This window comes from Dryas octopetala, chromosome 2 (assembly GCF_963921425.1).
Source record: "Dryas octopetala chromosome 2, drDryOcto1.1, whole genome shotgun sequence".
Classification (NCBI taxonomy): Eukaryota; Viridiplantae; Streptophyta; class Magnoliopsida; order Rosales; family Rosaceae; genus Dryas; species Dryas octopetala.
Genome location: NC_141367.1, coordinates 5157447 through 5175794, shown reverse-complemented (window position 1 = coordinate 5175794; position 18348 = coordinate 5157447). Strand labels below are relative to the sequence as shown.

Here is an 18348-nt window from a genome sequence, read left to right as displayed (position 1 = left end):
TTGTAAGTTACACTCATAAACTCATGTAAAAGATCTATTTATTTTTAAGTCACACAGGGTGGCTTAAAACTAACCATTTTCCTGACGCCTTATATAACTCTCACAAAGTTACACTTTATTTTGTTATGATGTAGTATGTAACTCTTGTAGTGTTATACTTTATTTTGTTATGATGCAGTATGTAATTCTTGTAGAGTTATACTTTATTTTGTTATAATGCAGTATGTAACTCTTATAGAGTTACACTTTATTTTGTTATAATGCACTATGTAACTCTTGTATAGTTACACTTTATAAAATTATACTTTGTTGAATGATGCAGTATTGTTTTAAAGTTTAAGCATTTAGAGTTTAAGTTTTATGATTTTATATTTTGGGTTTTAGGGCTTAACCCTAAATTCTAAAGACTACCATAAATCCTAAGCTCTCAAAAGAATTCAAAAATTAATTTAACTAAAATTTGAGTATGCTTGAATACCTTACTTAATTGGGTATGCTTGAGTTTGAATAATATTTAATGCTCCATAATTACTTTTTCTTGATTGTAGCATAAAAATGAATAAAATAGAAGTTTGGGTTTATGACTAAAAAATATTATATGTTGTGGCTTATTAATAAAGAATTCTTGTTTTTAACGGTTGGAAAATGATTATTGTTTTCATTTTTATTTTGCAACTTACGTGGTATCATTTTTTGACAGAGTTTATCTTTTTTTTTTTAAATTATTTTTTGTAGGTTTTTTTAACACTTTACTCACTTGAACGTTGACTTAGTTTTCACTTCATCACCCGCCTAAAATTTTTTTGACTCAATGTGGCACATGAATTTACAATTAAATATAATTTGGAACGTCAGACCTTTGTTACATTCCTTCCAATTTCCGTCCAAAAGTAGTTACATGCAACGCACGTGACCTCTTTTTAAGAGACATTTTAGTCTTTTTGGGTCCCAATGAGATATTTTGATGTGCTCTTCTATTCATACCCCAAAATATTCTCTCTATCCCCATAAATTTATAATCTTCCCACAAATCAAATTTTTGTCAGGAAAATAAAAAAAACAAAGTAGAATTCAAAGACCTCTTTTATTATGAATCTACCATCAGAAATTCATTAGGAGTATTTCTGGAACTTGAAACTTATCCATAGTAGCTGAAATATTAAGAACTGGAAAATATCGAAATATCAGTGATTGATTCGAATTTCTCTTTTTCTTTTTAGGAAAAATTATCCAAACATGACACATACTTTAAGGTAAGTTTTATTTCAGGACATGAATTTTAGTTTGTGTTATTGGAGGACATATACTTACCATTTGTGTCAATGTAAGATGAATTCTCACTTTTGTTACAAATTTCATCCAAATAGAGGATAAATTGGTCTTTTTATGTTAAATAATATTTTAATAATATTTTTAACTTAAAAATAATAAAATTAAAAACTTAAAAAGATTAATACTAAAATTAATTTAAAAAATGTAAAACTAAAACACATTAAAATTTAAAAAAACTAAAACTAAAATAAGATTAGAACTAAAAAATATTAAAAAAGATTAAAACAAAAAACAAATAAAGAAAACCTCATTTGCACAGATACTCCATTTCAGCTGGGTATGCAGTATCTGATACCTCATTTGCACCGACACGGCACGATACATATCAGATACGCCAAATGACATATCCATTGACTTTTTGATATTAAAAACCTCTAAATATCCTCTTTGTGTTTGTTTCTTTTGCTTATTTTATTGGATCGATCATGGGTATCTGCTTCTTATGAGTATTTGCTTCTCAGTCAACCGGCCAATTCCGAAGCAGCCAATCCCGACGCCACTCTCATGGGTATTGCTTCTCATGGGTCATGGGTATTTGCTTCTCATGGGTGTTGGTTCAGTATGGTGCTCCGACAAGTTGGAGAGGAAGAGACAGAGACAGAGAGAGAGGGGAAGGGTGGGGCCGGTGGGCAGGGGTGTTGAGGCGTGGTGGGCAGGAGGTTGCGATCTGCCACTCTTCTTTCATTTTCTGTTTTTAGTTTTTACTAGCAATTGTGCCCGCGCGATGCCGCGGGTATTAAACGCCTATAAAATATGTATAAGTTTAATAAAGTTATGATGAAAAGTTTTAAGAAATGTAATGGAAAGATAAGACTTCTTACATATGCATAGAAATCTAAATATGTTTATAAATAATGACATCAATGTTTCTTTAGTAAGCTGAAGTTAGAAAATGTGAACTCATGATATATTTTATATGTTGGTTGTTATGTTAAGATATTGATCATATCTTAATAAACCAAACAGCATTCAAAAAAACATTACAATACTTGGTGAGAGATTTGATGAGAGATCATAGGTGTTCACAGGTGACTTAATGAGTTTTGGGGGTTTCATCTTGACTGCTGCTGGGCTTGTCATCTGCTTTGGTGTGTTCTACATGAGAGTCTTCTCTTCTTTGCTGTAGAATCTTCTACAGGGGGCTTTTCCTCTTTCTTGTTGTCTTTTGTAGGGGGCTTGTCCTCTTCTTTGCTGGAAATTTGGAAAATGTTATTTGTTAGTGTAAATAAATGGTCAAATTTGAGTCCATATAATTTAAAAGTATAGAGATATTGTTTAATGTGTAGCAAAAAAACATATGAATGCAAAAATTTCATTTCACTGAGATTGATAAGATGTAAGAGGAGGATGCTAAAATTTATTGTAGCAAATTAAGCCATTTAATCAAAAGGAACACTTTTAACCAATTGAAAGCAGCTTTAACATATCCAGCAAAGCAAAAGGTCCAACAGACACTGTGTTTCATAAGGTCACTTGAATCTATAGATAAAGGCCAACTTAAGCAAACAGAATTCTGACCCAAATCCAACCTAAACGCAGCTCTGCCATACTAACTCAGACAAACAAAAATTCAGCCCAAACTGAATAACGAAAGCTCAAACTCAGTAATCAATGGAAAATAACGCAAGTAAAATCGGAAAATAGGAACAAAATGAATAGTACATTTTAAAGAGTTGGAGAGGAAAAGAAGAGAAAGCTTATCTTCAATTTCCTCTTTTATGACAAAGTTTATCTCACAAATATTCAAATATGGGAATAACTTAATGTAAGTGCCAAGGTAGAGGTACTCGTTCTCGAAAAGTCTTCCTATTCTTGGTTCCCATCTACCATTATGATGGTGTCTGCAAAATATGTGCCAAAGTAATATTTAGAAACTGTTTTTTCCTTAGTAAGTTTTAAAGCATTTGGTTTGATCATCAAAATGTTAAGAATATCAGCTTGCAACTGCCCTTTACTTGGATACACCTTTTGAAAAGCCACTGCTTTTTCTGGAACAAAGAAACATATAGTTTTAATTATCAAGGAAATTGTGGCCAAAGAAATTTCTCAGTGTGGAAGTCTTTTCACCAAAAAGATGAATGCAGTCCTACCTTCTTAATGAGGCCAGATATTTTTCTTTTGTCATAGTTTGAATGATCTCAATTTGTTTCTCATAGTGAGATATTTGTAAACAGCAGCATCAATGTTGGATCAGACTTTTTCATGCTAAACTTCCAAGGGCATGAAAAAAAAAAAAAAAAAAACCCTTGTTTTGAGTTTAAACACTTCATATTATGTAGGTGATGATATTCATACCGGGAAGCTGGCGAAAATTGAAGTTCCCCAGTATTTAAGTGCAGCTAAATCATATGCCCTTGCAACAGATTCTTCTTCATCATAAGCTGCTGAGAAACAAAGAATAAGATTAATATATTTCACTTTCTCTATAATTGCATAACAGAATGAGCAATATAATGGAAAAGAAATAGAAAAATTGAACACTAACTCAATCTAGTATAATAAAATGTACTCACCAAGGTAAACTGCTTAGTCTGGAAAATCCATTTCAAAGCGTAACACAGAGAACTGAAAAAGGTATATAGCTTTTATAAGAAGAAAGACCATGCAATATTTGGATCAAATCCAATCATATAGTAGGTAAGGAACCACCACACTGCTACTTCTAAGACTGCTAAAGGGATCTTGAAAATCCATGTTAGAAGAGCATATGCCCATGCAGGGTAGAAGAAGAGGTCCCTTTGCTTGTAACAAACAGGAAGCTTTACAATGGTCATCGAAATCTCTGACAACCCATTAAACAAATTTGTGACCACAGCGAAGAACAAAGCACCAATAAAAATTAATCTGTCATTTATTGAATGATGGTGCATCTTGGTCTGTAGGAAGAGTGTCATGGTAATCAGTGCCATAACTGCATAAATGATATGAATTGCATAAATTTGACATTCACAATCGCCAAAATTGGTTCATGAAATGTTCTTATTCTAGGTAGAATTCTAGCAAGGTTGTTATTCAGGAAAGTTTATGAACTGCATAATAGTAGCTAGAATTTTATGAGAAATGTTTCGTTTGTTGTATTGTGCAGTTACGTTAATGTAAAAATATATGGCGGTCGACTAATGATGACAAAACATCCCATGTTTCATTGTTCATTTTGTGTTTGATTAAGCAAGCAAAGTAGTGATAATTATTAATTTGTTTCTTTGTCCAATCCTATTCATGTCCTATACATTTTAGAATATTTACAATAGTGGTCAAATCCTACAGTATATTCTTAATTGAGAACATCTAGAGGAACATCTAGAATGAATTGAAATGCTACACTTCTATTTTCTTTCTTTAAGAAAGATAAGTTGTGCATTTGGGACATATTGACATTATAAAAATGATTTCTTAGTGTGAAATCTGCTTACTTAATTTAATTTCACCGCAATGACTTGATCACTACTTAGATTTGTTCCATATTTTATCTAAAGTCAGCATTAAGGTGTTGACAGCAACAGTTGTCAATGTATGTCTAAATAACTCAATCCTAATATCTTACTGTTTAAAATAGCATATATACCTGCATTTTCAACTTGGTACATTGGAAGTGAGATACATATATTACCATCTATGCAGCCTTTCTTTCCAATTGCACTAACATGTATTAGCTTTGTTATAGTACTTTAACAGAAGCTTTTCGATTTAAGTTTTACCATGTACAAATATATATTCATGAATTTTCAGCACTATATAGGAGTCAATATGAAAAAACCTTTAAGGTTGCATCAAATGTAATTTGATAATGCAAGAACTTAATTCAAAACTATGAATTTCTCTGTTACTGTTTGATTCAAAGAGTATCTTTCAACCTATCAGAGGAGCACCAATTTTCCAAAGTGGCAAAACAGTGGCAGTAGAATGTTGGCTTCTCCTCTCTCTCTCTCTCTCTCTCTCTCTCTCTCTCTCTCTCTCTCTCTATTTTGGTGCTGAGGTTCAAACCTTGGCAAATAAACCTCAAACATTGTGGTCTGCTACAGAAACTAAAAGGTTTATTAGATGATAGTTAAGAGAAATGGGTAACCCAGGTTCTCGGAAAACATATGTTCTTTGAGAAATTACTGTAGTTGATTATATGGTAACTCAGAACAGATCTAACCCTGAGTCATCTAGAAAGGGTTTATACTGTTTATAGGTTGATCTGATAGTCCTGCTTAATTTATTAATATGGATTTCAGTGATTGTTTACTTATTTGTGATCTTCATATCAGTACTGTAGTTTTGATGAGATAAACATGGATTTTAATGTTTTAACCACCACCAGGAAAGTGTACAGATTTCTCTGCAATACTATTGATTTAATTAATAAACACCAGCTGAAGGTCCAAGCAGATCAAATTGGATTAAATTGATCTGCAGATAGCATATCAATTGATCAAATTGTTATTAAATCGTAGATAGTAAAGCCAATTTGATCTGCTATCTGCTATGAATCTTAACCAATTGGATTAAATTGATATGCCAATAACAATTTCATACACATCACCAGAAAAGGAACTGATTTGATATGCTAATATCAAAAAAAAGGAAAAGTTTATGAGAATAGGCCTACAATGTTGCAAGTTTATGCAGCTAGAATACGAACCTTGCTAGAATTTGACACTCACTATTATGTGTCCAGGAAAAACCAGAGGATAGGCCTACAACGTTGAAGTTTATTCAATGCTCAAGTTTAGCATTAAGAACCTTGCGTCAAAAAAGGTGTCACTGGATCTTGAGAAGTTAAGGTCTGAAGATTCAATGCTCTTGGCAATAAGTTCCTGCACAAAGCAAATACTTGTTTAATTTTAACAGAAGATCAGAAAGTACACGTACACATACATACACATACATTTGATAAGATCATTAATGCATAGCTAACAATTACCAGATCACCAGCATTATCGAGATAAATCTGGACCACTTTCTGTTTTGTTTGTTTGTCAAAACAGCATTATCCACACTAAAACAAACAAAACCCATATACCAAAAATCTTAAATTCAAGCTCAGAACAGAAAGTGGCAATGCCTAACCCAAAATTCACAATTTCTCAAAATTTCTCAAACTTAACAATTCAAAATGTTTTAGTTTTGCTGGTTTTAGTTTTGTTTGAATTTCAGCAAAAAAAACCATACCTTACCCCAAAAAAGAAACCAATCTTCAAATCCAAGAAAGTATGGGAACCCGAAATTAAAACATAGAAATCAAGTCACCGGCGCCGCCACACACGGCGGGAATCGTGGTGGCAGTGGGTACAAAACCTAGAAATATAGATTTCACAACCAATTGAACAATTCGATCCAACAATTAGACATAGTAGACAAAGAGGAGTAAAACTCACACAAAACCTGAGGCGTAAAGTCACCGAAGCCGTCGCAGGTGACGGAGGCAGCGGCGGAGCTAGGGTTCGAATTGGAGCTTTCATTTCGGGACCCAATTGACTTAGATCAAGCACACCAATAGAAAGGCCTGGAAGAGAGGAGCAAAACCCGACCAAAATCATCACCATCCGCCGCCGGAATCGCCAACATCGGCAGCGGAAGGCCGCCGGACTTCTCCGCCTCGAAACTCCGTGCACGGCGGTCGGTTGAGCAATTTGAAGACACCATCATCCTCAGAACGATGGGAGGAACAAAACCCACCCGGTCCGACATCCCAACTCAGCCGGAATTGACGGATCGCCGCCGGGGGACTCGATCGGGTTTGGGTGTCTTTTCGAGTTTTGGCATAATTTCTGGGTTAATCAAATACCATAGAAATGAAGAGGAAGAGAAGAGGAAGAAATCGGGACCCATATCGCCGGCATACGTCGCCGGACGGTGGAGATACGGCCGGATAAAGGGGGCGGAAGGAGAGAGAACGAAGAGAACAGAGAGAGAGGCGCGTGAGATGAGGGTGTTCCAATATGTTCCGGGTTTTGGGCTGTCTAACATTAATCAGGGTGAATGACAAAAAAGGGCAGACCCAATCTTGGTATTATCAGAATGGCAAGCAGATCAAAAAAAAAAAAGAGTGAGAGAGGAAACAGAAGAAAAGGAAAGCAATGGCAGGGGCCGTAAAAAAACGGAAAAAAGGAGGGCAAAAAGAAAAAGGGACACAAAAGGACCAAAACAGGCCCAAATAACCCACTAATTACAATGGCAAGCAACTAAAAAAAAAAAAGAAAGGGGGCAAAAAAGGAAACACACTATTCCTAAGCTACAGTACTGCCTTTGTTCAGTTTTAGTATATAGGTAATTTTAATTTTTTTAATAAATTTATTGTTTTTTAGGTGAATTATCAATTTTGCCCTTTAAAAAGAGTTTATGTGCATCTCAACAGAAGTAACAGTTTGTACCACATTAATACAAACTATAAGTATATGTCTTTTAATAACACAAACCAAAATTTATGTCCTGAAATAAGACTGACGCTGAAATATGTGTGATGTTTAGAAAATTTTCCCTTCTTTTTATTTAAGGGAACTAATTTGAAATCCATAATTTTTTAATTTAAACCGAACAGACCTGGGGCCTTTGTAATGGATTGAGACTTGGCAACATGTGTTGGTGAAGGTGTATCGATTGGGCCTGGATTTGAACTTCTGAACTTTCTGATGAGTGTGCATGCATGAGAAAAAGCAAGGAAATTGTCTTTTTTTTGGTTAACAAAGCAAGGAAATTGTTTGGTAAGGCATGATTTGGTAATATGCGTCAGAAATAGACAAGGATGTTTCTTGTCTTATTTAGGACATCATCATGCATGACATCCGTTTTAAGGTTTTATTGTTCAGATTTGGATCGAATCAAACGTTGGATTCGAAAACGACTTAATTGGAGTTTGCTGAAGCTTGTGTTTATTACTGGGAACTGGGAAGGATTTATTTTATGTGCACGTAATATTTTTGCGGTGGTGTTAAGACTTAAGAGTTCATAAAAATTATACCATACCATATTTGTAATTATTAAAATTTAAATATTAAATCAAACTATATCCTTCGACTTTGTTTGGTTTATAGATTTTGAGCTTAAAAAATGGTATGAAATTTCGTTGTCGTTTTTAATAAACACATTATTAGAAATGTGTTACCTTTTTACGTTAGTATGAGATACCCATGTAATGGAGAATTTGAACTCTTAAACCCTTTTGGATTTGCTTTCATTTTATAAAACATTTATTATGAGTTCTTAATACCAAATACCACAACTATAAAATAAAAATATAATTTTTTTCATTCAAGAATGAATTACTTTTAAATATAATACATAAGCATATTATTGAAAAGTAAATTTTGCTTTCTTATTTTCTGATTATCATTTTTAAATTTTCTAAATATTGATATAACTTTCATTCTGCTAACCAAATAGGATCTGAACATGGTGATCGTAATGTAATTTGACTAAATTTATAATACTCCATCAATATATCATGTGTTGCCATCACATGTACTGTTTCAATAATTTTTCATTAGTTGGCTCCACAAATCCTATATGTTCGGCCTGCATGTACCAAAAGGCAAGAAGTGTTACGTTACTATCTTTTTTTTTTTTTTGCATCATGATCATGATCATGACCATGCAAATAACAAAGAACCAGCTCAAAGTTGATAATTTATATTCTTTGAAACTGAGTGTTTACCCTTATTATGGTACGTTCCAACAGAATCACAAAAATGCAGTGTTTTTAAGTGCCTACCATGACGTGTACATATGGAAATTGGAACTGTTTGAGGCTGTTCACTTGTTTTTAGCCAAGATTGGCCAAGAGCAACGCTTGGGTCCGTTTTCGTGTATAAAGTGGTGCAAGTGCCCAAGCAAAATAAAGAATCTATGGATAACAAAAATATAATGAAACTCAATTCGATTTTGACCAACCAAGTTAACTTCAAGATTCAAAGAAACAATAAAAATAGCAGGCATTAGATTGAGGGCGAATGAAAGAAAAATTGCATTCAAGTTGAAATAAAGACAAACAAAGTTGCATGAAAGTAAAGAACAAAACTAAATCGATACCACAAGCCTTTGGGAAGGATGATGGCAGAGCTACAAACCTAGTGAACTAGAACTATTGAAAACCTAAAAGCGCCTTGAACGGTAGCAACTAAGTAAAATCGAAAGCAAAAGAACTTTGTGGTGGATTCTTGAGAGCTTGAGAAATTTGTGAGTTGATTGCTGTGTGTTGAATGTCCTCTTTTTCTCTTCTGAATGCGTCTATATATAAGGGTTAGGATAGCAATAGGCCATTACTTGGCCCGGAATTCCCTCTAGACTCCTCGTACGGATGGGTTTTGAACTCTCTTGAACTTAAGATTCGACTGGATTCTTCCTTGATAACCACGTGATCTTGAGCATTAATGGTCGATCAGAATCCTTTCCAAATTTGAACTCTTTACTTGGACGGAATTCTAGCTTAAGTAGAACTTCTTGGCGGATGGGAAATCCTTATGTAACTTGGGCAGAGCCATTATTGGCTAAGAAATTTCATCAAGAAGCTTTCGGGTTTAATCAAACTCTTTGAGGCTTTAGCTTAATAAAAATTCAGCCCAAATATTGAGACCCAAGCTTAATTAAAAAAATTAAAATAAAATGAAACGACCCAGCCTCAAAACTAGGCTGGAATCACCTCTTTTATTTTATTTTATACCCAATAATAAAACTGCCCAGCCCATTTTTATCTTCGATTGGGCCAATTTCGTTATTTTAAATATATAACCCGGCCTCAAACTAGGCCAAAATTATTTCTCTTTGCTTGAAATTATACATGGCCTAGCAAATTGCATTTAGTTGGGTCAACTCATTCTATAAAAACACGAGAAAGAGATGACCCGGCCTCTAAACGACTCGAATCACTCTTTTATTTGATATGACATAGTGGATTGAGCTACTCAATAAAATATTTTGGCCTTTCACTCACACAAGTCGAGCCACTTTCATGATCCCTCGCCAAAATCCGGCCTCCTCTAGGCCTTTGAAGCCACTTCACAAAATATTTTCGCCCAACCTCTTGTAGCCATTTTCTCCCGGCCTCATATAAGCCATTTCTTCCGGCCTCATGTAGTGGGTGAACAACACTTTTGAAACCAAGGACGGGATAGCCCGGATAAATTTTAATTGATCACTTTCATCATGCTCACAAGGTTGGGCAATCAACATAGTTGATATTTGGGCGAAATAATCATGAAGTGATTGGGCGATCAAAACATAAAAATATAGGGAAAGAAAGTTGCCCGGGCTATATAGAAGGTATTTGGGTATAAAAAATGTTAGAGTAGTTGGGCAGATAGAAATAATGGGAAAAAAAAAAAAAAGCAATCTAGGCTAATCATAGAATATTTTGTAGGTGTAGATAGCCTGGATAGTCTAAAGGAATTTTAGTAGAAAATGAGAGGAGAGAGGCTGGACAAAATAGGAAGGAGGCCGGACAAAACAAGAAAAATGAGGCTGGATAAAGTATTTATAGGCTTTGGGTGGCCAACTTCCATGTCTCTTTTTCAAAATAGTCTGGGCCCACTTAAAAGTAAAAACCACTTTTTGGTCTTTAAAACATGTATTTGGCTAAGCATAATATATATATATATACTTATATACATTTATGTTTTAAGCCAAATATCTAACCACATATATATGTATACAATAAAATAATATATATGTATATAATATATTATATATATTAGTGCATATATATATAGAAGGCCATGCCACTTACTGGCCATTTTTTCCAATTGCATGTATATATATATAGATATATATATATAGAGGGCCCTTCCAATAAGGGATCCCTCATTTAGTGTTAAATGAGGGATCACCTTATGGGGCCCACATGAGTCATTTTGTGTTAATCCGAATCGTTCATTTTTTATATCTTCATTGATAGATCATCTTTGCAAAAAAATTAGCCAAATCGAAAATCGTTTACCCGTTCGATTAAGCGGTCAAAGTTTAGGTGTTTATAGAAGAATTTGTTGTTCGTCCATTTGTTTTAAACTTTGACCGCTTAAACGAAAGGGTAAACAATTTCCGATTTGATTAATTTTTTGCAGGGATGATCTATCAATGGAGATGTAAAAAATGGACGGTTTGGATTAACACAAAACGACCCGTGTGGGCCACATAGGGTGATCCCTCATTTAACACTAAATAAAGGATCCCTTATTGAAAGGGCCTCTATATATACATATATATGCACATACAACTAGATATTTACACTATACAATTAACGCCACCTACCAGACTTATATATATGTCTGTGTGGTTAATGCCACTTTGCTGGCTATCTTCCTTTGACTTATAGTGTATATATATATATATATAATATAATATAATATAGGCCACATAACTAATTATTCACACATATATATATATATATATATATGAGATTCCAATAACACCTGTAAGCTTCCAATATCAATGCCACTCAATGGCATGCCTTTTGTTTTCTTTAAAATTCAAACCGCCCGTGCAACAAAGACATTCTAATGCTTATGCCCACTTGATCACTTAGTTGTTCCCAACTATCCTTTTATTTTTGAACAACCCATGGCCTTGCTTAAGCCACACTAACGAAAAGAAATAACCCAGCCTTGTTATCTAATACTCACCCATCCAAAGCTCACGCGACTACCTCATTCCTACTGACCAAACCATCCCCTCAAAAGCTCCTCAAACAGCCCAGACCTCTTGCATGCCATTTCAACCAACGACAGCAAGTTGCACCCAGCCTAAGACACTAGGCTCTTATTTTCTTACTTCAAACCAAACACCCAACTGCTATTTGATTGTCCTCTTGTGATTTTGGGACCCCATAGCAGCCCCCTTTGAGCTCTCTTAGTTCAAAGAAAACAACGCACGCCAAGTGTTCGATTTTATTCCTCACCTAGGCCTCCTTGTTGAAAACTCAATTAAAAGATATAGGTCGGCTTCTCTATTTTATTCATTATCTTCTCCGATCATCTTGTCATGGTAAATGCCAATTTATGGCCTAAACAGAGGCATGATCAAGGCACAATTCCCAATTAGCGTGATCTTTTTGAAATGTATAAGAAATAAAAAATTTAACAATGCACTGAAGTTTAATTTAGGGAATTTTCGCATTATTTGGAGTTTTATTAGTTTCCTTAGGAAGTTTATTTTAGTTTATATATTAAAAAATTACACTTATAAGGAAGGCGGGTAAAAATAATCAAAATTATATGTTGAAAACTAACCATATATGTAAGGAGCTTGTAATTAACTTTAGTGATTAAAATTATGTGGCCTTATTTTTAAATTTAAATCCTCTTTTTTCTTTTAACCACCTTATATTGAGTCAAAAGGAGAAGCTAAAATATCATATTGGGCTGAATAATACAAATCGAGTATTTGGTGTCATTTCACATATTCATATTATTTAGCAAGGAGATAAAATCATGCGTTTTCTTTTATGTATGTTTCACGTTGTACTAATTACATCATGCTTAACTCCAAGGTATTTGAGGAGTTAGTTCGAATGTGTAATTGTAAACCCAGGTATTCGAGTTCGAGTCTCCAGTTTAACTATTGAAGCCAGGCATCAAGAGAGGTAAAATCTTTTGTGAATCTCTTAGATCCGGCGTGGATTGTCTACCTTTAACCGGTCAGAAGATTAGTCTGATGCACAAAAATTGGCACAAAACATCCTCGGTTACCCAAAAAATTACATCATGCTTAAATGGTGCTAAGGAAGTTCAAAGAACTTCCCCCTCATTACAATATAGTACAATCTAATACCAATATCATATTTAGTCCATTCCAATCTAAATTCGTCATACCAAATGAACCCTGTATACCCTACTTACCAAAAAAATATAATACAATAATAAGCCCTACCCTAACTTCACATGTGTTAATCAGCTGTGGTGACTGAATTTACTTGTCTCACTGAACAGGTCAGAACTACTGGTCCATGTCATGTGGTATTGAACTCGATGAACGACTGAAAATGATACCTGAAGAGTAAGACAAGGCCACATCTTTTTAGCAAAAAAGAAAGAGAATAGAAAAAACAAAAACATACAAGACCACATATTACAACTCACAAGCCAATCTCAGCTTGTCTCCACCATCTTCAGTTCGTCACCACAAACGTCACTTTTCCTCTGCCCAATCCCTTATTTAAGTCTTGACATCCTCTCCCCATCTTTGCATTTTCCAATTACACAAGAAGAAGAGTTCTACTTCATTTAGCTAAAGCCCCCACAAATCTATATTTTTCAATTTCCATACATCACACTACACGTACTTGCCTTATCATTTCTACTTGCAACAAACTTCACGCTCCACCACGGGCCTCCAAAACCTCAACCGCCGCCATGTCACACCACCGCTTCATTCTCGTAACATTTCCCGCTCAAGGCCACATCAACCCTTCCCTCCAATTCGCCAAGCGCCTCATCCGCACTACTGGCGCGCATGTCACCTACGTCACGTCCCTCTCCGCCCATCGCCGCATAGCCAACAGTTCCTCAACTCCTCATCATGGCTTGACGTTCGCCACTTTCTCTGATGGCTACGACAAAGGGTTCAAGGATTGTAACGACTTCAATCGATACATGTCCGAGCTCCGACATCGTGGTTCCCAAGCCGTCAGTGACCTCATCGTGTCAAGCACCAACGAGGGCAACCCTTACACTTGTGTAGTGTATACCCTAATCCTTCCTTGGGCTGGTGAGGTGGCGCGTGAACTCCAGCTCCCATCCGCGCTCGTTTGGATTCAACCAGCCACAGTGTTCGACATCTACTACTATTACTTTAACGGGTACAAAGATCTCATCGAGGACAAACCTAATATTAACAACGCCCCTTCATGTTCAATAGAATTACCAGGACTGCCACTCTCCCTCACCAGCCGTGACCTTCCCTCCTTCATGGTGGATACAAATCCGTACAATTACGCCCTCCCATTGTTCGATGAACAATTCCAAAAGCTCGAGAAAAAAAGCAACCCCATCATACTAGTGAACACCTTCGACGCACTAGAGCCCGAGGCCTTAGTAGCAATCAACAAGTACAAGCTTATTGGAATCGGGCCGTTGATTCCATCTGCTTTCTTGGACGGCAAGGATCCGAACGACAAGTCGTTTGGAGGCGATCTATTTCAACTCTCCAAGGACTCTGACTACATCGAATGGTTGAGCTCAAAGCCCAAAAATTCAGTGATCTACGTGTCGTTCGGAAGCATTTCGGTGCTGTCGACGACACAAATGGAGGAAATTGCAAAAGGGTTGTTGGATTGTGGTCGTCCATTTTTGTGGGTGATTCGAGAAAAAGAGAATAATGAGGTGGAAGAAAAGCTTAGTTGCCAAGAGGAACTGGAGAAGCTCGGGACTATAGTCCCGTGGTGCAGTCAATTGGAGGTGTTGTCCAATCCTACGTTGGGTTGTTTTGTGACACACTGTGGTTGGAACTCAACTTTGGAGAGCTTGGTTTCGGGGGTGCCTGTCGTGGCGTTCCCTCAGTGGACGGACCAAGGGACCAATGCCAAGTTGATCGAGGACACGTGGCGGACGGGGGTGAGGGTGGCACCAAATGAGGAGGGGATTGTGGTGGGTGAGGAGATTAGGAGGTGTTTGGAGTTGGTGATGGGGAGTGGGGAGAGTGGGGAGGAAATGAGAAGGAATGCAAAGAAATGGAAGGAGTTGGCTCGTGAGGCTGTGAGTGAAGGTGGCTCTTCTGATAAGAATTTTAAGGCTTTTATTGATCAGATTGAAGAAGCTTGTTACGATTGAAGCTAGTCCTTTTTTTCATTTTTGTTTCTTTTTGGTAGATTAAGGCTTAGTTTGGAATTGCTGTGGAAAAAAATTGTTCTGAGAAAAAAATACTGTGAAATAAAGTGAGCTGTGAAGTAAATAGTTGAGTGTTTGGTAAACTATGCTTTCAAAAGTATTATGAGTACAAAAAGCAGTATAAAGGTGTTTAGTAAATTGTAATGTAAAACTGTTGTGGCTATTTATAATTACTAAAATGGACATAATGTTGAAAGTGTCTTTTACTTATTTGTTCGGTAAAAATAAAATATATTTTTTTACATGTTTTTGAAATTTTTGGCTACAAATTTGTATTAGCATTAATTTTTCAAAAAACAACATTATTAAATAAGTATGCCTATTATTTTTTTGGGTATATTATAATTTTAATCGTATAAATAAAATATCATAATTAATGTTCACAATATAGAGCTGTGGTATGACCATTAATAAATAAAATATTAATATGTGGTGACACCTATTTTCTACTTTCCTTTTTCTCTTTGGTGATCCTGTTTCTCCTGTCTATCTCTCCTCCATCCATTTGGTTATTTAAATTGATTTTGCACTCACAAGTTGTAGAGATTTTAATCTGGTAGAAGAGAACAGATACACATTGGCCCCGTTTGTTACACCGGATTAGGACCGGATTGTGTTAAATAACACACTATCCTACGTTTGGGGACACACAGGATAACATTTAAGTGGGACTAACTACCACCGGTTTTCTTAAAACCCCTGACTATGCCTTCTTACCTAGCACCGTGTAGATACACCTCGCTATGTAAGCTCCCTCTTTCACAACACCCAATCTGCTTAGGCCTTCCACGCTCACGAACTTCATCGTCTTCCTCAAATTTCCTCTGCTTCAAATCTCACTAGGTCAGCTTTCTCTCTTTCTCTCATTTTATTTCACTCTACTGGATGATGACTCTTTTCTTTTGCTTTTGGTTCTTTTCTTTTCTTTTCACCCTACTGGATGTGTTGGTTCTTTGCTTTTGATTTCTTTTATTTCAAATATTGGGATTTTTTGTTGTTTAGATGGCTTGATCTGTTGGGTTTTTTTTCAGGTAATTTTGAGGGTTTTTTCTGTATATTTTTTGGGTTCTTTTCGGCACCCAAACTTTGAGCATAAACCTTTAATCAGCAAATGTGAGTTTTGTGAATGAGAGTCTTTTCTCTCTCTCTCTCTCTCTCTCTCTCTCTCTCTCTCTCGTCTGGTGTCTTAGCATAGGAACTTCTTTTCTCTGTTTGAATTAATCGGCAAACAAACAAAGAAGTTCAATTAATGAGTTTCTGCTTTACGGCTAAGAATTTGGTAGAAGATTGGGAATTTCTCAAACTTAGGGAAAGTTTAAGGAATTAGAGTTGGGTTTAAAGTAATCTAACCCATTGTACTTTTCTTCATCATAATTTAACTTGGGACATTTGGCTGGATGCATTCAATCTATGAATTGAATGGGCAAAACAACTTGCAGAAAAGAATAAAGCGAAATAGTAATTAACATCAGAATGGTTAGTGCTTTTGTTCTCAATGTTTTTGTATTTGATAATCAGATACTTGGATTCTACCATGGGTTCTCAATGTTTTTGTATTTGATAATCTCAGTATTGTATGTTGGTCTCTCAATTATATGTTTGATTTATTTTTAGCTTATCACTGATTGTTTGGTGCTGAGACTTTGTTTCTGATTGTATACCAATGCTGAAGCTAGGTGGCATGTTAATGACATATTGAAATTTTTTAAAGGTTTGACATGTTGAAGTAAACTTTTTGCCATCAAAGGTGAGTAGTTTGCTCTGGAATATTCTTTGTTGTTGAAATCTTCTGTCTCTAAACTCTAAGGAAGAATACTACATTTTTTCTTTGTTATTTGATCATAGTAGTTGTCTAGTTCATCACTAGCTTCTAGGTGGCTGATCATACCAATTTGGAAGAAGGATGATGATAGAACAGTAGTTCTCAATGCTGCATCATCAGTAAAAGAAGCACGGGAGTCTGCAGGGATTAAAGTTAATGTGCAATGGAGCCTTGTAATGTTTGAACTTATGCATTATGAACTATGAATGAGTCGAATTTTATGAACATTGATTGTGCAAATTTATTAATGCGTGGGCTTATGTGTTATACATTATTAATCTACATGTTGAGATTTGAGAAATGTCTAAAAAACAAAAGAGATGCTGATAGTGGACTCTAAGTCTCTTTAAAATAAATACATAAAGTTAATTATTTTGGCCTTGAAACTATATTTAAAATTTTTGATAATTAATTTTTTTTATTAATTTTAAATTTTAAATAATTATACCTTAGTCCGGTCATGCACCAAACACAATATAGTGTTATTTAGCTCATCCAGCTTCATAATCCGACACAGTACCAAACATATGATAACATTTAGTCCAACACAGTCCAGCATAATCCAATAGAATAGTCCAATCCAACATAGTCCGACATAACAAACGAAGCCATTGAGTTTTATATATGGTGGAGATGGAGGTTTCTATCTTAGAGAAATGAAGTTCTTTTTGTTTTTTTGGTTAAATAAGAATTGATGTCATGGTAAACAAAAGTTGAGAAAAGATAGTGGCAGATGATCTCACTCGTTTTGGGCTGACTGTATTTTCTCATGATCTCATCCCCCTCCTTTGTGTGAAAGTGACGCAGTGTAGCATGCAAGTAAAATAGATTAGGAAAAATCAGCGTTAACCCTAAAAAACACTACAAAAAAACTTATTTTTCCCGACAAAGATATTTTGTCGAGAAAGGTCTTTTTTTGTCGGAAAAAGTTTTCGTCGACAAAAAAATTTCGTCGGCCACTTGTCTCCCAAAGCTCGTCGAGCAAACCTTTGGCCAACAAAATATTTTACTTTGTCGGGCTACATCATTGCCAACAAAGTAATTTAGTCGGTAAAATTAGTCAATTTAAACAACCGCCGACGACATTTCGTCGGGAAATTAGTCGGTAAAGGCTATTGAACAATCAGATTTAGAGTTTCGTCAACAAAGGTTTTGTCGGGAAAGATTGTTTTACCGACCAAATGGTTGTGGGGAGAGTTGAAATCTTTTGCCGACAAAGAATTTGTTGGGAAAAGTCTTTTTTTTTGCGACAAAACTATTTTGTCGGCCAAGATGTATATGCTTATGCTGACCAATATTTGGTCAGGGAAAAAATCTCTGTCGAAAAAATAACTTTATCAATAAATATTATCAATTCTAATTCATGCATAAATTATTTTAATTAAATTAATTATA

The 18348-nt window shown here is 35.3% G+C and overlaps 1 protein-coding gene and 1 pseudogene across 19 annotated transcripts; one reads left to right on the top strand and one right to left on the bottom strand.

Moving 5' to 3' along the window:
* Nucleotides 1-2217: 2217 nt before the first annotated feature.
* On the bottom strand, nt 2218-7589 carry LOC147292659 (ABC transporter G family member 39-like). Of its 19 annotated transcripts, none has more exons than XM_086234125.1 (8): nt 6490-6687; nt 6242-6316; nt 6061-6134; nt 3982-4243; nt 3846-3897; nt 3628-3716; nt 3097-3173; nt 2218-2523 (listed from the first exon to the last, which is right to left on the bottom strand). In XM_086234125.1, exons 2-6 carry the CDS (start codon nt 6253-6255, stop codon nt 3672-3674), a joined length of 447 nt encoding a protein of 148 aa, XP_086090251.1. In that variant the 5' UTR covers nt 6256-6316; nt 6490-6687; the 3' UTR covers nt 2218-2523; nt 3097-3173; nt 3628-3671. The 19 variants fall into 19 exon arrangements, 8 of the variants coding, with proteins under 8 accessions (XP_086090251.1, XP_086090253.1, XP_086090245.1 ...); XM_086234127.1 differs by having other exon boundaries at nt 6495-6687; XM_086234119.1 differs by having other exon boundaries at nt 6242-6687.
* Nucleotides 7590-13423: 5834 nt separating this feature from the next.
* Nucleotides 13424-15375, top strand: LOC147292658 (phloretin 4'-O-glucosyltransferase pseudogene; annotated as a pseudogene).
* The last annotated feature ends 2973 nt before the right edge of the window (nt 15376-18348 follow it).